Source organism: Salvelinus sp. IW2-2015, linkage group LG20 (assembly GCF_002910315.2).
Source record: "Salvelinus sp. IW2-2015 linkage group LG20, ASM291031v2, whole genome shotgun sequence".
NCBI classification, from domain to species: Eukaryota; Metazoa; Chordata; class Actinopteri; order Salmoniformes; family Salmonidae; genus Salvelinus; species Salvelinus sp. IW2-2015.
Window position 1 is genome coordinate 25060742 of NC_036860.1, and position 27050 is coordinate 25087791.

The 27050-nt window shown below is 43.4% G+C and overlaps 2 protein-coding genes and 1 long non-coding RNA gene across 6 annotated transcripts in view; all 3 read left to right on the forward strand.

The window, feature by feature from the left end:
- LOC111981743 (folliculin-interacting protein 1) overlaps nt 1-11586 on the forward strand; it is a 33065-nt gene extending 21479 nt beyond the window's left edge. For all 4 annotated transcript variants that reach the window (XM_024013149.2, XM_024013152.2, XM_024013150.2 and 1 more), the window contains 10 exons: nt 1055-1190; nt 1745-1946; nt 3531-3616; nt 5294-5440; nt 5884-6053; nt 6554-8330; nt 8506-8671; nt 8821-9021; nt 9131-9246; nt 9521-11586. In XM_024013149.2, coding sequence (XP_023868917.1) covers nt 1055-1190; nt 1745-1946; nt 3531-3616; nt 5294-5440; nt 5884-6053; nt 6554-8330; nt 8506-8671; nt 8821-9021; nt 9131-9246; nt 9521-9599 — 3080 coding nt within the window. In that variant the 3' untranslated portion in view covers nt 9600-11586. The remainder of the gene's footprint in view (nt 1-1054; nt 1191-1744; nt 1947-3530; nt 3617-5293; nt 5441-5883; nt 6054-6553; nt 8331-8505; nt 8672-8820; nt 9022-9130; nt 9247-9520) is intronic.
- A 7277-nt stretch (nt 11587-18863) lies between these two features.
- Nucleotides 18864-21870, forward strand: LOC139022666 (uncharacterized). The gene is made up of 3 exons (XR_011473735.1): nt 18864-19110; nt 19289-19568; nt 19692-21870. It is a non-coding gene; the product is annotated as an uncharacterized lncRNA (long non-coding RNA).
- A 641-nt stretch (nt 21871-22511) lies between these two features.
- LOC111981742 (rap guanine nucleotide exchange factor 6-like) overlaps nt 22512-27050 on the forward strand; it is a 167581-nt gene continuing 163042 nt past the window's right edge. Inside the window, 1 exon segment of the mRNA XM_070449279.1 lies at nt 22512-22890. Within this exon segment, the coding sequence (XP_070305380.1) occupies nt 22822-22890 (69 nt within the window). The 5' untranslated portion in view covers nt 22512-22821.

Here is a 27050-nt window from a genome sequence, read left to right on the forward strand (position 1 = left end):
AGGATTAGCCTTGCTAGACACCCTGCACTAATCCGAAGCCTTATATGTCTCTCTGAGATGTTGCGCCTCGGTTACTTGGTTTTAGTACTAGATTCACCTCACTGGTGTGTCCTCTCTCGCTGAACCATCTCTAAACAAGAGTGCTCTTACAACTAATGGGTTTAGATGAAGCCACATTCCTCTGGGTCACAGCTGTAGACCAGTCAGCTCCACACAGCATTTCTTTCTCTTCAAGGTCAAACTGGATTGATAGTGTCACCACGGCTGCATCCCAAATGGCACCCTGTGCCCTACACAGTGCACTACGTTTGACCAGGGCCTTTCTAATGGAGGCATGGCGCAGATGTTAACGGCCACCCTTTTTTTCCATTCATTGACCCCCACTGCCACCATGTAGCCATCCTTCATGGGGGTGTGGAGGAGAGAGAGATGCTGGAAAATCTTGTGCAGTGGAAACTGACCCCCAGCCCTGGCATTGCCAGCATGAGAGGAATCTCACTTTCTGTCAACCACCCGCGTCACAGGCAGATGCTTAAATATAGCACCTCCCAAAACCTGGTACTAGTAAATGAGGTTCTAATTTGGTCCCCTCTACCCCACACACACACACACAAAAAGCTCCCCTTCTCCTACACCCATACACCTCCCTAGTCCTCAATCACAAACATTTGGCATGCCTCCATTGATCTATGCCTACGTGGTGCCTGGTATTGGGTCAGCTTTCCTTGTGACTGTGAGGTGATATTGAATGTCCCAGCCATTCTGTAATAATCAGGGAGGGCTGTGGGAAGCTGAACGAATGCAGTGCAGACGTCTGCTATGTGAGTTTCCCCTGTTCTGTTGTGTATGAGTAACCTTCCTGACTGACTCACTCTCCCTCTTTTCTCTGTTACCCTCCCCCTCTCTTCTATTCTCTCCTTTTGTTCTCTCCTTTCTCATTCCTCAACTCCTCTCTTTTGCTCTCTACACTTCTATGGCTCTCTGTTACTCCCATTTTCCCCTCTGTCATTCCTCTTCTCTTACTCGCTCTATCCATGCCTCCCTCCCTCCACAGCGTCTCTGAGCAGTCTCTTGATCACTCCGTTCCCCTCCCCGGGCTCCTCCCTCACCAGCAGCCAGGCCAGTAGCTACCAGAGACGCTGGCTCCGCAGCCAGACCACCAGTCTGGAAAACGGGGTCTTCCCAAGATGGTGAGACAGCGGCTCAACACAATGACACACATTCCCCTTCTGGTGTCCCCCCCCCACCCCCCACCAGGGCCTCTCGAACGCCCATGTGAAGTGGAGCCCCTGAGGACTTCCTCAAATTCCAGCAGGCATCGCTACTGTATATACAAATGACTGGACTGGAGGATCATAATACTGTGTGGGACCACTGGCCCCTCCCTGAATTCTATCTACACCTATCAATTACAGGACACCAAACGCACTGTCACTGGTGTTGGCTTAATAGTACATGACCAGTTACAAATTACATTTAGGTATTTCATCGTATCGTTTATTCTGGGAGTTGTCCCTGTTGAAGAGTATCAACTACTCTTGGTGTTCTATCTATCCTGATTAGTGAGTGAGTACTATTGTCTATTGTTCTCCCCCTTTTCCAGGTTGAGATCTTATGTCAAGGCATCATTTACCTCTCTCCTTTGACATTTGCCTGTTAAGAATACTGGCGTTCACTTCATAGTCACGATGTCTCTTGTGTCCCCCGTAGAATTTATGTCTGTTTTTTTCCCCCCCTGCCCCAGGTCTGTGGAGGAGAGCTTTAACATGTCGGACGAGAGCGGCGGTCCTAGCTTGGGCGTGGCGAGAAAGAAGAAAATAGCCATCGGCGTCATCTTCCTCCTCTCCCAGGACGAGGAGGAGAACAGCAAGTTCCAGGACTTCTTCTTCTCCCACTTCCCCCTCTTCGAGAGCCACATGAACAAACTCAAAAGTGCCATTGAACAGGTGAGGAGCTGCTCCCATAGATATTGTTGTCGGTGTGTGGAGAAGTCTCCCTGGCATATTTGACAGTGATGGTAGATATACAAAATGATATGTTGTGAACGGAGAGGGGGAGGCTTTCAATCAGACTTGCTCAGTGTGTTAAACATATACAATGTATGTGGGCCTGAGATGGAAAAGTAAAAACCATCTTGTGTTAAATCTCGACTTCTGTTAGATCTGTCAGCGCCATGTGTTTTTTTTTTTACAGTGCCTTCAGAAAGTATTCACACCCCTTTTTCCCACATTTTGTTGTCACAGTCTGACTTTAAAATGGATTAAAGTGAGAGTTTTTCTCACTGGCCTACACACAATACCCCATAATGTCAAAGGGGAATTATGTTTTTTGAAATTGACAAATTATTCAAAAATAAAAAGCTGATATGTCTTGAGTCTTAAGTATTCAGACCCTTTGTTATGACAAGCCTAAAATGTGCTTAACGTAATAAGTTGCATGGGACTGACTATGTGCAATAATAGTTTTAACATGATTTTTGAATGACTGCCTCATCTCTGTACCCCACCCATCTGTACCCCACCTTGCAAAGAAGGGCACCTATGGGTAGATGGGTAAAACAAAATAAGACTGAATATCCCATTGAGACTAGTGAAATGATTAATTACACTTTGGATGGCGTATCAATACACCCAGTCACTACAAAAATACAGGCGTCCTTCCTTACTTAGTTGTCGGAGATGAAGGAAACCGCTGAGGCAAATGGTAACTTTTTAAAAGAGTTTTATTTTTGTGCTGAATACAAAGTGTGTGGGGCAAATCCAATACAACACATTACTGAGTACCACTATCCATATAGTGGTGGCTGCATCATGTTATGGGTATGCTTGTAATCGTTAAGGACTGGAGAGTTTTTCACAGGCAAAATCCAAGAGGAAAACCGGGTTCAGTCTGCTTTCCAACAGACACTGGGAGATTAATTCACATTTCAACAGGACAATACCCTAAAACACAAGGCCAAATCTATACTGGAATCGCTTACCAAGAAGACAGTGAATTTTCCTGTGTGGCCGAGTTACAGTTTTGACTTAAATCTGCTTGAAAATCTATGGCAAAACCTAGTTATCTAGCAATGATCAACAAAAAAAATAATTTTTGAAAGAATAATGGGCAAATCTTTCACAATCCAGGTGTGGAAAGCTCTTCGAGACTTACCCAGAAAGACTCACAGCTGTTATCGCTGCCAAAAGTGATTCTAACATGTATTAATGTATGAATTGTATGAATTTTTATCTAATCAAGATATATTAATGTTTTATTTTTCATAAATGTTTTACAAATGTTAAAATTGTTCTTCTACTTTGACATTAGAGTTTTTTTGTGTAGATCGTTGACAAAAATGGACAAATCATTTTTAATACCACTATGCAACACAACACTGTGGAAAAAGTAAAAGGGTGTGAACACTTTCTGAAGGCACTGTATCCAGTCTCTGTTCTTGTCAGTGTGTGTAGTCTCAGGGGGGGTCCCTGCTCTATCTTCTCCCTCTCTAAGTACATGCCTCTAAACATGCCTCTGTTCTCATTTACAAGGCCATGAAAATGAGCCGGCGATCAGCTGATGCCAGTCAGAGGGCTCTGGCTTACAGCCGCATGGTGGATGGCCTCAATGAATTCAGGTGAGTTACTGTTACTGTCATGTGTTTACTGAGACTGAAGCAAACCACACTGACAATGTAGCAGAGGCAAATCCCTTAGCTTGTTAGCTAGGAGCCTGGGCAAGGAGGGAGGACAGGTGGAGGCATAATTTGTTGCCATAGGGACTCTGTATATTTCCTTTTATCTAACATATATCAAAGTGTCGGGGAGCAGTAGATCATTAATCCATACCTTAGTTTAAGTTAGTGTGACGTAGATAGCTTCTGACCTTCCTAACATTGGGCAGCGTCCCCACAGGGTGTTCTCACAAGCACGGCCAAAATAAGCTCATTAATAATCTGCACTGTAAGCAGAGAGGGAGCATGCAGTCCCTACCTGTCCTGTCCACACTCGCACACGGTGACGACAGGCCAGCTACACCCCTGCTGCTCCCAGTGCATGCTGGGAAATCCCCTGCTGCAGAGCCACTGACGCGGTGGGAGGGGAGGGAGAGACGTGTTGGGCACAGTGTGAAGGCTTCCCGTTGCTGCAGTCATATGCCTGCTGGCGCTGTGCCATGGCAACCCAAGCCCCCGCGCTGAGGAAACACGATCTCCCTCAGACAGTGTCCGGGCTACCAGAAGAGTAAATAATGTCAGTGCCATCAGCAGGAAGGCCAATATAGTTGGCTATTTGTGTTTGACCTTTAGGTCTCTGAGGTCATGGAAACATAATGGCGCAAAATGGAAGAAATGCTGCTTGATGACGAAGTCAGGTGTAAATTGACGCAGTCTGGTATAATACACACCCATACCCACGGAAGCAACATGGAAACACACATACGATGCCAATTGTATATCTAGTAGGATTGGGATTGACGGACTTAAAATGCTCTGCCCGCACAACAGTGGTATTGAGGTCACATGGAATGAATGAAGTATAAACTTAGACTCAGTCGGTTTTATAAATGTCCAGTCGACTTGACGTTCCTTCACGTCCGTCGGTGCCTTAAAGTTCACCTGGACAGCTGGTCAGACGGGCCGTAAGGCTAGACCGTGGGCTGGCTTCCCCACGTCAAGGAAAAAACCTCACTACCCACGCCATGGGCTTTTAATAGGGTTCTTCACAATAGCGGCTGAGAAGTGTTGCTGTGATGAACTTTAGCAAAAGGTTCTGAATTTATGTGTTCGTTGAATAATAACATAAGGTAGAGTGGGGTTGAAGGGTTATTAGTTACGCGATGTCTGCATATTTCCTAGCAGTGTGTCAAAATGATCCCAGTCAGTTCAAACCAAAATCTGATGTTTAACAACACTACTGTTGTAAAAGGAGACACAATATGCCTATATGTTATTTGTGTTCATCTTTTAGTTTCTGTGAACTTCATTCAGGGAAAGACCTTTTACAAATCATCGATCTCCTCACTACCTGTCATCTCCTTCCTATTACCTATAGCTGTTGTTCGATAGTTACACTACTTGTTTCCCCTGCTCATCAGCAAACATCTGGGATCTAAAACTATAATGCCGCACATTCCTCCATTCTCAGAGATGCCCTCAGTTCTGTGTAAAACTCTGGACTGCTTCCCGCTGTGAAATTTCCAGACGCTGAATTGCCTCAGAGGGTCTCCCTTGTAAGCAAGGACTGGACTGAGAACTGTGGCCCTCTTGTTCACCCCGAGACAATGATGGCTTGTGTTTCTCCCTCCCCCTCTCCAGGACGACCATCGTCAACCTTTACACCATGCCCCGCGTGGCCGAGCCCGTTTGGCTCACCATGATGTCTGGAGCCCCCGAGAAGAACCAGCTCTGTGGACAGTTCATGAGGGAGCTCTCCCTGCTCATTGAGCAGGCTTCAAAGAACCAGTTGAGTGCTCCTGTCTGTCTGTCTGTGTGAGTGCTGTACGTGTGCAATAGTGAACGAGCTGAAAAGTCAGGAATCCCTGCCAATCTTTAGCTTGTTTTTGTCGAGGTTACAAAACCAAGCTTAATCATTTGCCAATGTAGCAAGACATCCATAGAACTCACTGTATTAGGATGCAGTAGTCTACTGCCACATGATTTAGACTGACCAGTGACCACTATGATGTATCTCGGAATGATCATGAGTTCGAGAAGAGGGGAAACACGAGGCTGCAGAGGGGGTGGAGATTGAGAAAAATGAGTCAGACAGAGAGTGGAAGCGGTAGACAGTGACTGTGTCCAAAATGTCACCCTATTCCCTATGTAGTGCACTACTTTTGACCAGAGCCCTATGAACCATGGTCAAAAGTAGAGCACTAAATAATTCTCTCTTCCTCTTCTCCCAGGTTCCTCCCTGCTCTCCTCACAGCCATCCTCACCAACCACCTGGCCTGGGTGCCCACCGTCATGCCCAACGGACAGCCGCCAATCAAGATCTTTCTGGAGAAACACTCCTCTCAGAGCGTGGATATGCTGGCCAAGACCCACCCCTACAACCCACTGTGGGCCCAGCTCGGTAAGGACAGACCGAATGTTACCTGGGTTAGTAGAAATCGCGGTCTACTAAATCGGCTGGCCAGTGCTCACAATCCTTAAATTCCATCCCATCGTGGCATGCATATTTGTCAGGATCCATTTTTTTGTAAGCTGTTAAATGGTATGAAAGTCATCATCACTCACTTCATGTTAAATAACATGGCAGAAATATCTCTGTTTAGTCAACTGTTAAAAGACGCTCCTATACTTAACAGTAACTAGCTGTAAATACCAAATAGTGGGCTTCATTTTAGCACATGCAACTTTAGTGTACAGCTCCTCCTAGTGGCTGAAAAGGATCAAACACAGCACAGAGCGCCGATTCCCTCACTCTCCCAAATGTAAAAGGGAAAGAATAAGTTCTACACTTTTGACCACATTTGAATTGTAGCTGTACATATGTAACAAAGTGAAAATTAGAAATATGTAGTTAATTGGGATGAACTGTAGTTAACTGTGGTGTTTGTTTTGTGCCTATAGGTGACTTGTACGGGGCCATCGGCTCCCCGGTGCGTCTGTCCAGGACGGTAGTGGTGGGTCGGAGACAGGAGCTAGTCCAGAGACTCCTCTACGTGCTCACTTACTTCATCCGCTGCTCGGAGCTGCTGGAGACCCACATGCTGGACAGCGCTGAGGACGAGGCTATCGTCATCCCCGGCTCCCTCATCACCACCTCACTGCGGCGCGGGGAGGTGGAGGAGTCCGACTATGTGCTGGTCACCATGCACAAGCCTAGCGGAGACTACCTGAGCCAGGGTCCCGAGTCCCGAGAGGACAGCAGCTACCCCTCAGACAGCAACAACAGCCTGCAGAGTAGCACCTACACAGACACTGAGGCTGGCAATGGGCCTGAGGAGGAGGAGGAGGAGGACGACGACGACGAGGAGGGGGACAGTAATAAGAACAGTCAGGGCTCCAAGAGCAGCGTCCTGCAGGCCCTGGCCCACTCCAGCCACAACACCAACGCTGTGCCCATCATCGTCCACACGGAGGATGATAGTGAGCCCGCGCCGCTGAAGGAGTCACCAACCTCCTGTGTGGATGCCAAGCTGGAGACGCTGGTGCGTGTGGGCTCAGCCTCCCCCGGGGAGCAAGCCTGTGTGCTCCTGGAGACCGAGGCAGAGCTGGAGGTCAAGGCCAGCCAGGAGGAGGTGACAGAGGAGATGCCCATCAAGGTGTTCCACTCCTCAGGGATACCACTGGAGAAGAAGCCCCCTGACAAGACCGTACCTGTACCTGTACCCGGCCCCTTTCTGTCAAACCACCAGGAAGAGCCTGCCACCAAAGTGCTGTTTCTTATCGGCGACCCCCAGTCCCCAGGGTCAGACACCGAGAACAGGAGGAAGAAGGTGGAGGAGGACATTAAGAAGCACAAGAAATACATCATGGAGAAACAGAGGCAGCAGCAGCTACTACATCAAGCGCAACAACAGCTGCTACAACAACAACATCAACAGAAACTACGACGACAACAACAGCAGCAACAGTTACTACTACAGCAGCAACAGTTACTACTACAACAGCTACTGCAACAAAAACAACATCAACAACAACAACAGCAGCAGCAGAGTGGGAGCGGTAACGGTGGTGATCAACGGGTGAAGTCCACAACCGGCACATCAGCGGACCAAACCAAGACCAGCGGTGGGGGGGAGAAGACTCTGGTGCGCGTCTCCAGTAAGATGCCCCAGTGGAACCCTGTCAGCGAGGAGGAGTGCTCGGAGCTGTTCGACGAGTACTTCAGTGATGACAACCCTGTAGAGACCAGGACTATAGACGATGTGGCGAAATGCCTGGACTTGTCAAACGGCACGGACAAAACCCAGAAAGAGCTGCTGGACCCTTCGGGAGTCCAAAGCAGCAGTAGCACTAAGGGACAGGAGGGTACGGGACAGGGCGTTATGGGACAGGTAGGTGGGGGTGGAGGGGGGGCAGACGTCCAGACCAGGTGTAGGTGTGGCTCCACAGACACGTCGGAGGCAGGCTCCTGTAGGAGCTGTTCTGCTGAGCAGGACAAGGGCATTGTGATTTCAGTAACTGTCCGCAAAGGGGACAACATAGAGGACCAACAAAAGAAGGTGGCCCCGCTTAATGACTGGGAGATCCCCCGGAACGAGAGTTCGGACAGTGCGTTGGGGGACAGCGAGAGCGAAGATGCAGGGCAGGACATCCACAGGCAGAGCGAGAGCGACATCTACTACAGAGAGGATCAGGAACCAGACGAGTGGCAGGAGGAGGTGGAGGTCCCCTTCCCTGGGTGAGATACACACTGGCTCTGAACCAATGGCTTGGCCACTTTCACACAGTATACGTCTTGAGTTTTACAAGGCGTATTGATGTCAACATTAAAAACATTGTTTTCAACTCAACCTCTGTGACTTATGTGTCAGAATATGTTCTGATGTCGTCTATGCCATGTCTTAAATCAACAGGTCAAAGCTAGTGGAGAATTTCTCCAAACCGAGCATTGCCAACTTTGGGAGGTCCCTGTTCGGAGGGTACTGTCCGACCAACGTGCCGGACTTTGTTCTGCAGGGGATGCCCAACGATGACAAGTTAAGGCAGGGCCTCATGTCAGAATTGGCCCACGCTGTACAGGTAAAAGACTGCTATATACCTCAAGCACTAAACAGCTGGATTGTGAGGCTTCGTGAGACCCTAAAGTCTAACTCACTTAATCCTTTACATGCTGTATCTGATCTGCAGCCGTCTGAGCCCAAAGTATTCTCCTATTTTTTTTCTTGCAGCATCCAGTGTTGGATGAGCCCATTGCGGAGGCTGTCTGCATTATCGCAGACACTGATAAGTGGACAGTGCAGGTAGCCAGCAGCCAGAGACGAGCGACAGACAACAACAAACTGGGGAAGGAAGTCCTGGTGTCCAGCCTCGTGTCCAGCCTCCTCCAGTCCACCCACCAGCTCTACAAAATGAACGTCTCCCCCAACTTTGTAAGTTCATACAAATGCCAAATTAGCATGCAGTGATTAGCAGTGTGAGTACTCCCTACTTTGGCTACTCGGTATCACAAACATCTAACAAGATTATAACTCTCCTCAGTGCATAATGCACCTTGAGGACAGACTCCAGGAGATCTACTTCAAGAGTAAAATGCTGGCAGAGTACCTGAAGGGACAGACTAGAGTGCACGTCAAGGAGCTGGGGATGGTCCTGGGGTGAGCAGCTAAACCGTTCTTATACAATGGCATTCCGTTCCAAATTGCACCTATTCCCCTATATATTGCACTACTTTCTATGGGCCCTGGTCCAAAGTCGGTGCCATTTATTGTCAAATATAAATGTTGTGATCAATGTTCCTTCTGTTCTTAACATACTGCACTTTGTTATTTACATCTGAATAACATTCACAGTAACGGAGTTAGAATATACCCATGGCTTTTTGCTCAGCTATGTACAATAATCTAAGTATGGCTTTTCTTATCATTTCAGTATTGAGTCCAGTGACCTTCCACTGCTGGCAGCCGTGGCGAGCACTCACTCTCCCTATGTGGCCCAAATACTGCTATAATAGATGGAACCAAAGCCAGAGATGGAGTATGACTGATACTGTGCTCTGCCCTGGCCTAACATGGCGGCTTGACCCTGTCCGCCAACACCCTGCTGACGTTCTCAGAGAGGGTCTCCTGGACAAGGTGTGCATCCAAAATGGCATCCTATTCATAATTTGTGTACTATGTAGGGAATATGGTGTCATTTGGGATGAAGAAAGGGCCACCTCGATGGATGCGAGACCTCGGTGGATACTGCTGTTGCTGCCACTGGGCATACAAACACACTGCCACAAGGGGGCAGCCTAGCCCACACTACTCTCCGCTAGTAAGTGCTGAAGCTCTGCTGGCTAACTCCAGGCCAAGGAGGCGTCCCTAAATCGTTCTCTTCTTTTTGAATGTTTTTTTCCCCACCTCTGCATCCAGACTATTTTAACCCTGTTAAAGGACAAGAAAGCCAAAGTCAGACATTTTCTGTTGAGTATGAATAATAAAGACAGCGATACTAAAAAAAATAAAAATAATTTCCCATGTACTTTTTTTCTGTACAATCTTTAACCAGGTCATAGGAAGCAACGGACTCCGGAGATGGATAGGATGCATTTTTTTGTTGTAAATATCATAGAGAATATTGTCACTTTATGCCAATTATGTTTGTGTTCTTCATGTATTTGTTTACAAGTGTACTTGCCCTAAAATGTCTCTCTAAATGATCCATAATTCATTGGATTTCATTTGAAAATGAACTACATCTTTTCACTAATTATAAACATAGGCCTAGAGGTCATATCTGGGTAATCGATAGTCATTTTAATTATTAGCTGAGGTTGAAAAATGCTTAATGTGGCTTTGACATACTTTATCACAGGTACAACACTACCTCAGATCTGCTTTTTATAGTTACCCACTAGAAATGCCTGAGGGAAAAAATATTTTGTTGTTTTTAATCGTAGGAAATAAAACTGTGCGAACACAATGCTGTGCTTTATTGAAAAAGGGATGTTAATTGAATTCCTGAAAATGGGAAAACTATTGTATTTCTCTTGAGTACAATGAGAGCCCATTTCTACTGCGGTATGTTGAAAAAAACGAAACAATGATCTACATATATTTTCAAACTGAAATATTTTCACGGTTTAAAACTTTTTTATCGCTTTGCCACCATTATACCATGTTTACGGCTGTATTGAATGCTACAAAGGGAGAGTTTGTGGAATATATGTTAGCAATATGTGTATCAGTTCATTACACTATACTCCAATATTTAATTATGGCTAACTAAAAACAACACTGCGTTTGATTTTACAAAAGCAAGAGGTGAAACCACAAATCAGTTTTATTGTTGTTTTCTACAAATATTTTTACCAACCAAGAAATTGATGTTGCATTTGATTTTGAAGTACTTTGTCTGGAGAGAGAATGCCATATAATGGAGTCTCAGCGAAAGAGCAGCACTGGAGATATTGAGATGCAAGACTTAGCTTTCACACAGTCACACACAGTATCTGCCCAGGTTCGCTTCTTGCTGTTCACAGCATGGTAGCCATGGCACAAAAACAGCTGAGAAGTTGAGCTTCAGAAGTTGAGCTTCGCACTTCAACACTCTTAGTTGTTGTGGAAATTGACCCGCTATGCTGTTTACTTAATGCATCTACGTCATATCGCTGAGTCTACCTTTAATGGACATGTAGTGTGAATGGATCAGGGGCTTCTGAAGAATTTATTTTGCTGTAAACATTTTTTTTTACATGCTTATCATGTAAGATGCTAGGCCACTGCAGGATATGTTGTACTTATTGCATTTTGTGAAACCCCTGATTATTTCTCGGAGGTATGACTTTATATCTACTTTTCTCTTTATACATGAATATGAATAAATAATTTAGTATGGTGTGTAATGATTAATGTAAACTGTACATATTAATTTTATTTCAATATGAATTGTTTCTCAAATTATCCTTTCCCAATTTTATGGGAATGTTGTGCAATAAAGATGCCAATGTTATAGATGCAAGTGTCTCAGTAAATACTTTCAGTATACATTTTTCATTTCAAATTCATGTTTCATTTCAGTGCAAACTAAGGAAAGTATTCAGACCCCTTGACTTTTTCCACATTTTGTTACGTTACAGCCTTATTCTAAAATGGATGAAATTGTTTTTCCCCCCATCAATCTACACACACTACCCCATAATGACAACGCAAAAACAATTTTTTGCTAATATATTAATCATAAAAAACAATTTACCTAAGTATTCAGACCCTTTGGCAGCGATTACAGCCTTGAGTCTTGGGTATGACGCTACAAGCTTGGCACACCTGTATTTGGGGAGTTACATTCTTCTCTGCAGATCCTCAAGCTCTGTCAGGTTTGATGGGGAGCGTTGCTCCACAGCTATTTTCAGGTCTCCAGAGATGTTCGATCGGGTTCAAGTCCGGGCTCTGGCTGGGCAACTGAAGGATATTCAGAGACTTGTCCCAAAGCCACTTCTGTGTTGTCTTGGCTGTGCTTAGGGTTGTTGTCCTGTTGGAAGGTGAAGCTTTGCCCCAGTCTGAGGTCCTGAGCGCTTTGGAGCAGGTTTTCATCAAAGACCTCTCTGTACTTGGCTCCGTTCATCTTTGCCTCGATCCTGACTAGTCTCCCAGTCTCTGCTGCTGAAAAACATCCTGACAGCACGATGCTGCCACCACCATGCTTCACCTTAGGGATGGTGCCAGGTTTCCTCCAGACGTGACGCTTAGCATTCAGGCCAAATAGTTAAATCTTGGTTTCATCAGAACAGAGAATCTTATTTCTCATGGTCTGAGAGTCCTTTAGGTGCCTTTTGGCAAACTCCAAGCGGGCTGTCATGTGTCTTACTGAGGAGAGGCTTCCGTCTGGCCACTCTACCATAAAGGCCTGATTGGTAGTGTGCTGCAGAGATGGTTGTCCTTCTGGAAGGTTCTCCCATCTCCACAGAGGAACTCTGAAGCTCTGTCAGAGTGACCATTGGGTTCTTGGTCACCTCCCTGACCAAGGCCCTTCTCCCCCGATTGCTCAGTTTGGCCGGGCGGCCAGCTCTAGGAATACTCTTGGTGGTTCCAAACTTCTTCCATTTAAGAATGAAGGAGAACACTGTGTTCTTGGGGACCTTCAATGCTGCAGAATCTTTTCTGCCTCGACACCATCCTGTCTCACCAATTCCTTCAACCTCATCGGCTGGCTTTTGCTCTGACATGCACTGTCAACTGTGGGACCTTATATAGACAGGTGTGTGCCTTTCCAAATCATGTCCAATCAATAGAATTTACCACAGGTGGACGCCAATCAAGTTGTAGAAACATCTTAAGGATGATCAATGGAAACGGGATGCACCTGAGCTCAATTTTGAGTCTTATAGCAAAGGGGCTGAATACTTATGTAAATAAGGTATTTCTGTTTTTTTATTTTAATGTTGTTTTTTTTATCCAAAAACCGGTTTTCGCTTTGTCATTAAGGGGTATTGTGTGTAGATTGCTGAGGATTTGTTTTAAATCCATTTTAGAATAAGGCTGTAACGTAACAAAATGTGGAAAAAGTCAAGGGGTCTGAATACTTTCCGAAGGCACTGTACATGCATACATAACTATACAGTAAGCTACTGCAACTTACTGCGTTGCCTTTTAACCTGGGGAAGTGCCTTGGGAGTTTTGTCATAGCCTGGTATACAAAACCACCTTTATATTATCAGTTAACTTTTATATTGAGGGTTTTCAACGTGCCAAATCACTACTAAACAACTAATATACTCAAGGTGTTTTTACTCATGGTCTCTCATGCCTGACTTAGCCACTATAGACTAATGGATTTTCATAATGGATTATCAAACAAACTACTAGGGATGCTGCTGGGTTATTATTTTCGATCAAGGAAAGGTGGAAGTTTTTCAGATGTACTGATGCAGCATCTCTACACTGCAGTTTTACAAATAATTGCACGTAAAAAAATTACTGACTTGAAATACTGTACTATATTCTTGACTCATTTATTTATACCTGATCTGCACAGGTATAGAAATGGCCGTTGTCAGGGATGCAATTAGTGGAATACGTTTTTCTCACAATATTTTGGAAATGAACGAAGTTATGCAATCAAGGTTTTACCTTTTCAATGTGTAACAAAAAACGACACTCGGCTACCTGATGCTAATACTGTATACTAATATTTAATTTATGCAGGAGCTTAACACGTGTAGTATAATGTCATTTCTTACAGAAGAACTCGCTAGCTCCGCCAGGTCGTTCAAGATTAACATTGAAATTGGAGGATGTCGGGAAATGCCTTAAATTGTCCACTAGGGGCAACAGTGAGTGCTATTATCATCAAGTAGGCTTGGGTTTTGCTAAGGCGTTGTGGACGGAGTGGTGAAAGGGCGTAATCCTATGACTCTGGATCAGGTTGTACATTCAATCCAAGTCGTGGACACTGGTTTTAACCCTATCCCAAACCTTAACTCTTAACCCTTACTCTCAGTTAACATGACCTTTATGAATTATAAATTGTCGATGAAAAACATCCCCACAGCATGATGCTGCTACCACCATGCTTCACTGTGGGGATGGTGTTCTCGGGCGATGAGAGGTGTTGGGTTTGTGCCAGACATAGCGTTTTCCTTGGAGACCAAAAAGCTCAATTTTAGTCTCATCTGACCAGAGTACCTTCTTCCATATGTTTGGGGATTCTCCCACATGCGTTCTTTAAGCAATGGCTTTTTTTCTGGCCACTCTTCAGTAAAGCCCAGCTCTGTGGAGTGTACGGCTTAAAGTGGTCTTATGGACAAATACTCCAATCTCCACTGTGCATCTTTGCAGCTCCTTCAGGGTTATCTTTGGTCTCTTTGTTGCCTCTCTGATTCATGCCCTCCTTGCCTGGTCAGTGAGTTTTGGTGGGTGGCCCTCTCTTGGCAGGTTTGTTATGGTGCCATATTCTTCCCATGTTTTAATAAGGGATTTAAATGGTGCTCAGCGGGATGTTCAAAGTAACCCAACCCTGATCTGTACTTCTCCACAACTTTGTCCCTGACCTGTTTGGAGAGCTCCTTGGTCTTCATGGGCCACTTGCTTGGTGGTGCCCCTTGCTTAGTGGTGTTGCAGACTCTGGGGCCTTTTGGGAATGCTTGTTTCCATTGATCATTCTTGAGATGTTTCTACAACTGGATTGGTGGTAAATTCTATTGATTGGACATGATTTGGAAAGGCACACACCTGTCTATATAAGGTCCCACAGTTGACCATGCATGTCAGAGTAAAAACCAAGCGATGAGATTGAAGGAATTGTCTGTGTAGCTCTGAGACAGGATTGTTAAGCGAGCAGTGTGTCAAGAAGCAGTGCGGCTTGGTAGGGTAGTGTTTCGCAGGACGCAGGGCTCTCGACCTTCGCATCATCCGAGTCCGTACAGGAGTTGCAGCAATGGGACTAGACTGAAAAAGGGGTAAAAATTTCCCCAAAAATGTTTTTAAAAGATTGATGAGGAAGTAAAAGGTGAGCAGAACCTTGAGACTTCCTTAATATTAGAGATTGTGCAGCAGCTGTTGTTAACAAAGAGACACACTCCACCCCCCTTGAGTTTACCCAATGCTGCCGTTCTGTCCTGCCAAAGCACAGAAAAACCAGGTACAATATTATCCATGTCCTTGTTCAGAGAAACATAGGATATTACAGTTCTTCAGGCCCTGTTGATAGGATTGTCTCGAACAGAGCTCGTTCAGTTTGTTCTCCAGTGATTGTACATTCGCCAATAGAACAGAGGGTAGAGGCGGATTATTTACTCACTGCCGTAGTTTCATCAGGACACCGGCACGTCGGCCTCTGTATTGCGGTCTCTTTCTCTTATGAGTGTCAGGGATTAGACCTGGTCTGGGGTGAGCAGTATGTCCTGTGCTGCCAATTAATTGAAGTAGAAATATTCATCCAAATTGAGGTTAGTGATCGCTGCTCTGATGTCCAGAAGCTCTTTTTGGTCATAGAAAACGGTGGCGGAAACATTATGTAAAAAAAAAAAAAAAAGGTTATGATCAGTAAAAAAAGCAGAATTGGTCAGGAGCCTGTAAAACGGATGCTATACATACCAGTGCTATAATCAGTGGCAAAATGCCACAAGGAGTGGGAAGAAATTCTGAATTGGGCTGTCTGTTTAAAAAAACTCTTAAGGATCGGACCCTTTTTTTCAATTTTCGCTTAAAAATACATACCCAAATCTAACTGCTTGTAGCTCAGGACCTGAAGCAAGGATATGCATATTCTTGATACCATTTGAAAGGAAACACTTTGAAGTTTGTGAAAATGTGAAATTAATGTTGGAGAATATATATAACACATTAGATCTGGTAAAAGATCATTTAAAAAAAAAGTGTTTTCTAGTGTTTTTTGTTCATCATCTTTAAAATGCAAGAGAAAGGCCCTGATATATTGCAGTTTAGGTGCAATTTAGATTTTGGCCACTAGCTGGCAGCAGTGTGTGTGCAAAGTTTCAGATTGATCCAGTGAAGAATTACAATACTGGACAATAAAGTCTGCCCAAATGTGCCGAAATGGTCAATTGATACATTTCCAAGTACATAACTATAGAGAACATACAAAAATTGTGATATAAAATGTAAGTTTACACACTCCCAGGAATGTCATACATGATGGTTCCTTAACTAACACTAACTTTCACACATCTAGATGGCTGGGCGTGGAGTGGAGCCAGAAACAGCACGGGTTCAAACTGTAGAACCCAGTTCCAACATTTGAATATAAAAATTGATGTTATCAAACGAAACTATATTAACAAGATATTCAATGTGACCGCTCTAACAATAAAACTACATGTCCTCAAAGATGGAAGGCAGGCGGGAAGAGGCGAGATCAGGTGGGACCATTCTAGCCAATGAGAGGGCAGATACGCACGTGAACAACAGGCCATAGCGAGAAATAGTGGATGCATCTTTGTACCCGTGCCATTGTCGCGTCTGCTACAGCATGGGCAGCGCCATTGAGGCCATCACCATTTTAAAGTAGTCCATTTTCATGTTCTTCATTGGCTGTTTTCTCCCAACTCATAGGAATGCCCACACTTAAAATGGTGGAAGCCCTCAATGGCAATGTCCATGCTAAAATTGGTTATATCCATGATGAGTTCTCAATATATCTATATGACAACAGTTACAGCTCCAATACAAAGTCGCTTTTTTTCCAAAGTTGCCAAAATGTCACGTGCGTCCACTTATGTCAGTGCATTCGTAACAACCTAACCATTACGAAACGGATGTTAGATCAAATAAGCCTCACGTAGCAAATGAGCAATTACATTTTTTGTTGACCAAATTCTACTCTCTCAATGACCGCCATACAAACGTTCCTCACAGGGTTCATTTTCGTGAACAGATTTTGGGAGGAGTAAAACCTCTCGCTTCGTCTCTTTCTCTCTGATAAAATGCGCAGTTTGAGCTACTCCAGGGAGTGACTTTGCATGCTAGCTCAGTGCTGCCTTCTCTCAGTGACTAAAGGCGTCTACATGCTTCCCATCCAAAACAATTTGTGCATATATTATGACATTTTGTGCCGTTTTTGTTAGTTTTGGGGGGCCTGTTCGTACACACATCTTGTTTCCCTTGAGGCAAGGCGAAATTCGGTAGCCGAAGTCTACACCCCTTCGTTCGGTGATTGGTCAACAGTAGGGATTCTTCAATGAAGTCTATCATTCAACGAGACGACTTGTTCTCATGCACATTTTTCCACTTGAGAAATACTGCACCAAACATCATAGTTAGATGTACAATTGCATGATTAAGACCTCAGCAAAAACGTCTAAATTAATGACAGATTTATTGAGTTATCATAGATTACCTCAGACTATTTTGATTAAATCTATACTGGCTAAGGCGTCTCAAGAGGGACACAAAGTACTATTGCCTCTTTTTTTCAAGCGGTGTTTTAAGGGCGTATGCGAGGCAAAGACGTTCACTTCGCCTAGCTGAGTTCTGTTTGGAGCAAACCGAACCTACTATGTAGACACCTTAACTCAAATTGAAGGACGACCAGGGTACTGCAGGCTGACATTAGCATCTAAAATAAGTTAACTTCTTCTGTGTGCAATTTTAAAATAATTGTTTATAGGACATACATCTCTTGTTTTAGAAGAAACTATTTGTACCATGATTGTCTTCCATTTTTATTTGATTTACACGAAGATTGACCATTTCCATTCACTGTAATAGGGGATCCTGTTTTTTGCTAACAATGCAGTACCTCGGTCGGCCTTTAACTTCCGTGGCTTCGATGAGGGTGGGCAGTTGTTCTCCCCTGGTCAATACGCAGCCAAAGTGTACAGAGATCGGACACGGGTCAATGACAATAATGTGAATTTAATGTCAACGAGCACGAATTTATCCAAGTACTAGTGGTAACTAAAATCCAAATAACTCGTTATTTCCCAATTTGTTACTCAAACATATTTGACTTATTAAGTCTAAGACAAAAATAACTGCAATACACTTGTCTCAAACAAGCATTTCGCTACACTCGCATTAACATCTGCTAACCATGTGTATATGGCAAATATGATTAGCGTAACTACACAGAACCACTGCGGACTCATAACATTTTAAAACGAGAGGCCTACAATTGTATTAAAACGTGTCCCAGTACAACCATGCCTAGATCCGCCCACTGGGGTGTGGTTTATGGAGCGCTCTTTGCAAAAACGCTCGCATTATCACACGGTGGCGTAAGATTGCCGTTCTCCTGGCAGCAGTATACTATCAGTGGTGGAAAAAGTACCCAATTGTCATACTTGAGTAATAGTAAAGAAACCTTAATAGAAAATTACTCAAGTAAAAGTCTCGCACGGAAATACTACTTGAGTAAAAGTATTTGGTTTTACAGTTTTTCCCCAATTGTTTACACACTAAAATTGGAACTTGAAACGCAATCACCGAAACCTGAAACTCATGTACCAAATCCCTAAACCAAGTCTGCAAAATTGCAAGCACAATTCCTGCTTTACACTCAGCTTTCAATTCTATATCACATTTTTTTGCAAAACACTACACACAGTTCTCTACATTAGGCACAACATTCAACATTAAAACCTCTTTAGTCCCTTTGGAAAGCAACGCCAATCACAATGCCAAGCTATATACACCAATTGGCAACACCCACTCCTCACAGGTGTAAACACTAGTTGCTGAATTGTTCACTTAGAAATCAGAGCTTTAGCAGTATAAAAGGAAATCAATGGTGAAGCAAGAGCTAGATGTGAAGGAGAGAGAGGAACGGTTGGTTGGTTGGTTGGTTGGTTGGTTGGTTGGTTGGTTGGTTGGTTGGTTGGTTGGTTGGTTGGTTGGTTGGTTGGCTGGCTGGCTGGCTGGCTGGCTGGCTGGCTGGCTGGCTGGGATGAGATCAGGGCCACGTTGGTTGACCATGTGCTCAACCATGGATTGAGTATGAGGGAGGCTGGGCAGAGTTCAGCCCAACCTGAACCGCTACATGGTTGCATCTATCATTCGTATATCCAGAAATGAGAACCGGTAAGTTACCTACCATCTACTCTATGCTCTTTATGTATGTATACTGCAGTCTGACATATTACTAGGCATATGTTACTCAGTGATTGTTGACCAATGTTACTGTAATGTAATGTCATATTGAAAGAAAATTGATTATTTTAGCTTACTGTAACCAATCATATTTGTTGATCTTCTGCAGAACTGAGATGGCCAGGCCATGGTGGAAGACACCGGCGGTTCACACCAGAACAGGAGACTTGTTTTCTGAACATGGTGGTGGCAAACGATACCATTAGACTATGAGAAATCCAGAACCACATAATTGCAGACAAACACAATATTCAATAACATTCACCAGGTGGGCTTGTCTACATTGGACCGTGTATTACAGCGCAACCGAATCTGGATGAAACGGGTCTACAGGGTGCTATTTGAGCGAAAGTCGGAGGGTTAAAGAACAGCGCTGTGAATATGTGCAAGTAAGTACTATACTGTGAATTTACTATCATATCAGCACTGTATAGGCACAGTACTGTAATCCCGTGTATTGTGCCTCGTATTGACTGCTCTAGGTCTGTCACATATTGTCTTGTCTGTTTCAGAGTCTTGGAGCTGGATGCCACTGCATCAGCACGCTTATATTTACATAGAGGCTGGCCTAGCCAAAAGAAGGGGATGGAACATTATTGGCCATTGTGAATATCCCTGGACAACGTGGAGGGAATCTCACCATGTGCGCAGCCGTTAGCCAGCAAGGTGTCCTCCATCACCATGCCAACCATGGTCCCTACAACACCGCCTTTCTCATCAGATTCCTGAACACACTACATGGCATCCTCATTCTAGCCGAACAGAGGGGTGGACCAGAGCAGCCCAGGTATGTTGTCATCTGGGACAACATGAGTTTCCACCGGGCTGCTCTGGTCCGCAACTGGTTCATTGACCACAAACAATTTATTGTTCTATACCTCCCACCATATTCCCCATTCCTAAACCCAATTGAAGAAGTTTTTTTCGGCATGGCGATGGAAGGTGTATGACCGCCATCCCCTCGCACGCATGCTTCTTCTCCAGGCAATGGCAGATGCATGTGGTGAAGTTGATGTGGGGACTTTCGGCGGCTGGAGCCGTCACTCCAGAAGATTCTTTCCAAGCTGTTTAGCCAGGGAGAAACATCGCTTGTGATGTAAATGAGGTGCTGTGGCCAGACCATAATAGGATGCAGCCTAATGTCATTTTTTTCTTACATTTTGCATTTGTTTTTGTCTGTTTTGAAAGAATGAGCTACTTATTTTTGTACAGAAAACCCTTTATCTTACTGAATTTTTTTCTAGGTTTTCTCTTGTTGGGTATGGAAAGTGTTAGATACAAAACACAGCATTTTGGAAATGTTTTTGTTACTGAATTGCATTTGTGTGTTTATGTATATTTGAGTAGATTACTGTAATCTTTTACAACCGGCTACAGTGCAACACTGAAATGGCATGAACCTACTGATGGGATATTCATAGTAGTGTTTTGTGTTGAGCACATCAGTGTTGGTTCGTAGACAGATCTATTCATATGATGCGTGTGCCATTTTGCTGCAAAAAAAAACAAACATGTTTGCTTTTGCTAGAGATAGAGTTTTGGGGAAAATGGGCCAAAGATTCAGCAAACATGTGTAAACAATTGTGGAACACTGTAAATATACGTAAGTATCAAATTTTCTCTATACCCATCATGAGGTTGCTACAACCTAGGCCAGACAGTCACCGCCTTGCACACTCTTGCCTGCATCTAGCTGATATAGGTTGTAATCATTAGTCCAACAGTTGCAAACGAGAGTTTCTATTGGACATATTCAGTTAACTTCATCCCTGTTTTGTTCCGTTTGCTTCCGTTTATGACAAGTTTTTCAACAGAATCAGCGGAATGTAAACACAGTTCACTTTCAAATCAAATGTTATTGGTCGTGATCAGATTTGCCAAAGGGAGGCCCTTGTAGGCATTTAGAAAGTTGAGTAGCAGTGGTTCAATGTTTTTCCATTGTGAGTATTACTGTCAATGTGTTGATAGAACTTCCGTAGCGTTTAACTCATATGCTTTGTTAAAACCTCTTAAGGATCGTACCCTTTTTTTTCCAATTTTTGCCTAAAATGACATACCATATCTAACTGCTTGTAGCTCAGGGCCTGAAGCAAGGATATGCATATTGTTTTTTTTCATCATCTTTGAAATGCGAGAGAAAGGCCACTGTATTACTCCAGTTTAGGCACAATTTAGATTTGGACCACTAGATGGCAGCAGTGTATGTGCATTTTTTGTGACTGATCCAATGAACCATTGAATTACTGTTCAAAATGTTGTATCAAGTCTGCCCAAATGTGCCTAATTGGTTTATTGATACATTTTCAAGTACATAACTGTGCACTCTCCTCAAACAATAGCATGGTTATAGCTACTGTAAATTGGACAGTGCCATTAGATTAACAAGAATATAAGCTTTCTGCCCATATCAGATATGGCTATGTCCTGGGAAATGTTCTTGTTACTTACAACGTCATGCTAATCACATTAGCGCACATTAGCTCAACCGTCCAGCGGGTGGACACCGATCTAATAGAGGTTCAAATCCCCAGCTACAATAAATGTGTCCTCAGGATATGTGGTTTCTAGTTTGCATAAAGCCCGGTGAAGTTCTTTGAGGGCAGTCGTGGTATCGGTTTGAGGGGGAATATACACGGCTGTGACTATAACCGAAGAGAATTCTCTCGAGAGGTAATACGGTCGGCATTTGATTGTGAGGTATTCTAAGTTGGGTGAACAAAAATACTTGAGTTTTGTTTGGAAGTCAATGTACCCAGAGGAGGATGGAAGCTTGCTGTCCTCTGGCTACACCATGTGGCTACCCTACAGAGTGCTGTTAAGGCTACTGTAGACCTTCATTGCAAAATTGTGTGTTTTAATCAATTATTAGGTGACGTGATTATATTTAGTATAGTTTTATCTAAAAAGCTTAACTTTTTAAATGGTCTGTTTAAAAAAAAATGAAATTCACTTTGGAGGATGGTCCTCTCCTTCCTACTCTGAGGAGCCTCAACTGATAGATTCTACAGACCCTACTGAGTACTCCAAACCCCACTTTTATATTGGCACAAATAATCGTTTTTTCACTATAAGCCCTATATTGTCAACATACCAGTCTGAACATTGTATTTGTCAACAGTGGTCTTAAAATAATGTTTTAAAAACATATTTCAAAATAAATTCCTTCTTGCATTTCATTGTAAGCATAATACAAATCGATTAACATGTAGTATCTTTTGAATGAGTTATACTCTTTGCAATGTTTTGAAATGCGGGCTTTTATTTCGAAGGTACATTACCATAGGAAAGTGACATCATCGTTAGTGCTGCTAGCAGAATAGTAGTGTCAGCAGTCAATTCTTCCCAAATGAAGAATTGATCAGAGGGAGGCAACTTTCTAACTGGATGCTAAACATGTATATCGTTCTTCACTAGGATTTTCACATATCCATTTTTGTATTATGTACTTTCGGTCAATTTGATGTGAACCAGTTGCGTTATTGAGGTTAGTTTTGTTCTCATTTTAACAAGGACTTTTCCCTCCATGCTCGGGCGAAGAAACGGGATAGCAACGGGATGGGTGTATAGCGGCATCGGCCTAAAGTGAGATGGGATCAATGCATTGATTTCTTGGGGATTTGTTTCTGGTGTGAAGTTGTGACAATGACTGGATCGATGGAAACTTCTTTCAAACAAGCTTTAAAGAAACCTCCATCACAAAGGACAACAGAGGTAAGCAAGCTAACGTTAGCTATGTGTTCTTGGTTTGAATTTCTCATGTCAAAAAAGTTAGCTAGCTAGCTGGAATAATTATCTTGCTAGCTAGCATTCTAACGCACTAGTTGACGAGGAGCAATGTGTTATCCATTCACCCAGCCAGTCACTCAGTTGGTTTTATTTCCAGGAAAGTGAGAATGAACCACCTTTGTGTGTTTATATATATATATATATATATATATATATATATATACACACACACACTGAAGTTACTCTAGCTAGCTATCCAACCTGAGAGAAAGTTTGCTAACTACTGCAATGGAAAGTGAGTTGTCAATTTTATTTAGATGACGTCATAAATATCATTCAGTACGGTTTCCCTTTTAAGTTTTCTGAAAAGTTGCAGTTTCAAGATTAAATGATAATGCAATTGTTGTCCTGTTCTATTATGGGGGCCTCCGGTCATATGTTCAATAGTATCTCTCTCTGGCTATCATTACTGTTAAGGGTTTTGTGGGACTGTCATCATTACAAGGGATCTATCATCTGAGGATATTCAGCTGTTTCAAAAAGGCAACTACACCCCCCCCCCCCCATTCACACACAATCATCCTTTATAAACAGTAGCCTTTATATGATGTACCATTTGATAGAACTTTTCCAAATTCTCTGACTTCTGAATGTGCTTGTTTGATTCTACTTTAAGAATACTATTATAATCCATGATTCGTTCCTTCCCCTGTCATCCCACAGAGATGCAGAAGTTATTTATCTAAACCTCAGCTTAAATTAACTGCTCTTCTCTGACAATCCAAACCTCAGCCCAGTTTAATTGGCATTGCTTTTGCCATAAGGCAATTCCACAGTAACTGAGTGAAAATGTACCTAAAACAGATATACTTGAAAAACATTTTCAGATGCGCAGTTTTATAACAGAATGACTGTTTGTGCCATCATTCTGTTACCAAACTTTTCATTTGCACTGTTCTACAAGTAAATGTTTTTGTAAAATGTAGTCCTTGTGCAGGGTTTGTTTAACTCCGCAGTCTTTGGTTTTTGTTTCACATACTTTTTAAAAGTGTACAAATCGGAGTCTCAGCATCACTCTGTTACTGTGGAATTGCCATACGATTTCCCCCAAATAGCCTACTCTGTTCAGCTGCAGAACATTTTGAATTGCAAGCACTTTTCAAGGCACAATTGGCTAAATCCTACCTACAACCTAGTTCAAAAGCCAATTTCTTAGACTGATCCACGGTTTTGTTTTCACTCAATGAACAGAAACCCCTCTTTGCACCTTTTTGAGAGAGGGCGAGTGCATAATACAAAGTGACAACACACTCTAAGCAACATGTGTTGGTCCTCAAACATAAACAAAACAGCTGTGTAAAACTACTATTGAGGAAGGTCAGTTTGTCAGGTGAGTGATATGAATGAAAATGTGGTCTTGGTGCTTATCTCGTAGGCAGACATAGGCATTGCACGCGTTGTTCTCAGATGTAGGGCGTTATGAGTGACTTTTATGCTGCAGGTATGGGCTGCATCCAGAATGGTGCCCTTTTCCCTACATATTACATAATAAACTACTGATCAAAAGTAGTGCGCTAGGGAACAGGGTGCCATTTGCGATGCACAATGATGTCCGTGTCCTGAGTTTCCTGTTAATCATCCTGCTCTATCCACTAAGAGGCTGTGTCGGTAGAGGTGCCCACTACTGTATGATTTACTGTAGGGTTGTTAACGATATCAGTACCGCGCTACTCGGAAGAATTGTAGTAAGGAAACAAAACAAGAAGCGGATATAATTTATTTTCAAAATTTGTATTGGTACAAGACAAGCACATATTTCCAGCCTGTAATGGCTGTGTTGTGTGAAGGCTGCCTGCATGTAAAGCAGCATTCCATGCAGTACTCAGGGCGTGAAGAGGCATATTCCCTCAGAGCCAGTACTGATAGTGAAAGCAGACGCTGCAGGGCCACTCTGAAGTAGGCAGGCTACATTAGTCACAAAGGTCAACGTTTCACCCTGGTGAAGCAATGGGAATTCCTGTTGAATTCCTGAAAACAACACACCCTGAAAGTAAATTGTAGCCGCTTTGCAAGGTTTTGTTATTTTATACGGAACAAAAATGTAAACGCAACATGCAACAATTTCAACAAATTCACAGAGTTTACAGTTCATATAGGAAATCAGTCAATTTAAAATAAATTCATTAGGCCTTAACCTATGGATTTCACATCACTGGGCAGGGGCGCAGCTATGAGTGGACCTGGGAGGACATATGCCCACACACTTGGGAGCCAGGCCCACCCACTGGGAGCCAGCTCCAGCCAATCAGAATGAGTTTTTCCCAACAAAAAGGCTTTTATTACAGATAGAAATACTCCTCAGTTTCATCAGCTGTCCGGGTGTCTGTTCTCAGACGATCCCGCAGGTGAATAAGCCGGATGCGGAGGTCCTGGGCTGGCGTGGTTACACGTGGTTGTGAGGCCGGTTGGACGTACTGCCAAATTATTTAAAACGACGTTGGAGGCGGCTTATGGTAGAGAAATTAAAATTGTATTCTCTGGCAATCGCTCTGGTGGACATTCCTGCAGTCAGCAAGCCAATTGCACGCTCCTTCTCAACATGAGGCATTGTGTTGTGTGACACTACTGTACATTTTAGTGGCCTTTTATTGTCCTCAGCTCAAGGTGCACCTGTGTAATGATCATGCTGTTTAATGAGCTTCTTGATATGCCACACCTGTCAGGTGGATGGATTATCTTGGCAAAGGAGAAATGCTCACTAACAGAGATGTAAACTGATTTGTTCACCATATTTGAGAGAAATAAGCTTTTTGTGAAACACTTTAAATGTTGCGTTTTATATTTTTGTTCGGTATACACGCAGAGCATGTGTCCAAACAGAAGTTTTCACAGCATTAAAGTTTTTTAAAGACTGTCATTTTGATGTTTGTCTCTATTATTGTTCTTATCCCTCTATAGGGGCTACCAGAGAAGTAGACTACAAGCTCTTGCTTTTAAAACTGTCGCCCTGGTAGTCTTATTAAAGTGTATTTATTACTTTGCGAAACTGGTCTGGAATCCCTGTCTGTCAGTTTGACTCCCCTCTGTGTGAGTTATAGAAAAGGAAAGTGGGCCTTGTAACGCCTCTCTCCCACCGACAGCGTCATTGCGTTTTTGGTACACCAGAAGTACACTGATTTCCAATGGAATGCTGCGTTTGTCTTGCAGCGTTGCAGTTGCAGTGCGTTCTGTGTTCTTTTTGGTGCGTAGGTTAGATACAATTTGACGCATACGTTGGATATATGTGCAGACTTGACAGAAATGGTAGCAGAAGGTGAATGTTGAACTTCTGTTGCATACATATCCAGTAAAAACTGTGGATTACGTAATGAAAAAAGTTTGACTGCAGAGTTTGGTACGCGGCATTGATGCAATGACGATGTCGGTCTGATCGAGGCGCGACTCCTCTCCTATTCTTTCAAGGCAGCTCAAATATATAGGTCACAAACATCCTGCGTACAACCCAATGAGACTTAATTTAGCACAATAACATTCCACTCAATAGCCTTGCGCAGGTACACTAGAGAAGGACCTGGAAAATGTGAAGTTTATTTGAGTATCTTTGGACATAGAAGTCTACATTGGGCTTTGTCCATTCTTTTGCATTGTGTTCCCTTTAAGAAGTTAGGCTATATTAAAAAAGCTAGTGATAGGGCTCCCGAGTGGCGCAGCGGTCTAAGGCACTGCAACTCAGTGCAAGAGGTGTCACTACAGACCCTGGTTCGATTCCAGGCTGTATCACAACTGCCCGTTACTGGGAGTCCCATAGGGCGGCGCACAATTGGCCCAGCGTCGTCCGGGGTTTAGGGTTCGGCCGGGGTAGGCCGCCGTTGTAAATAAGAATTTGTTCTTAACTGACTTGCCTAGTTAAATAAAGTTTAAATATAAAAAAAATATATATATTTGAGATCTGGACAATTTGGAGTAGAACACTGCTCATGCAGCAAGTCTAAACAACCACAGTTTCCTGAGCTGATGAGCCATGATGCCTTTATTTTCCCTTCAATTCATATATTGGCACTTTTTTATTTGAAGTGATCTTGTTTAGGGTTCAATTTTATGTACTGTCATTGACAGAATGGTACTGTCTTAAGACCAATGTTGCG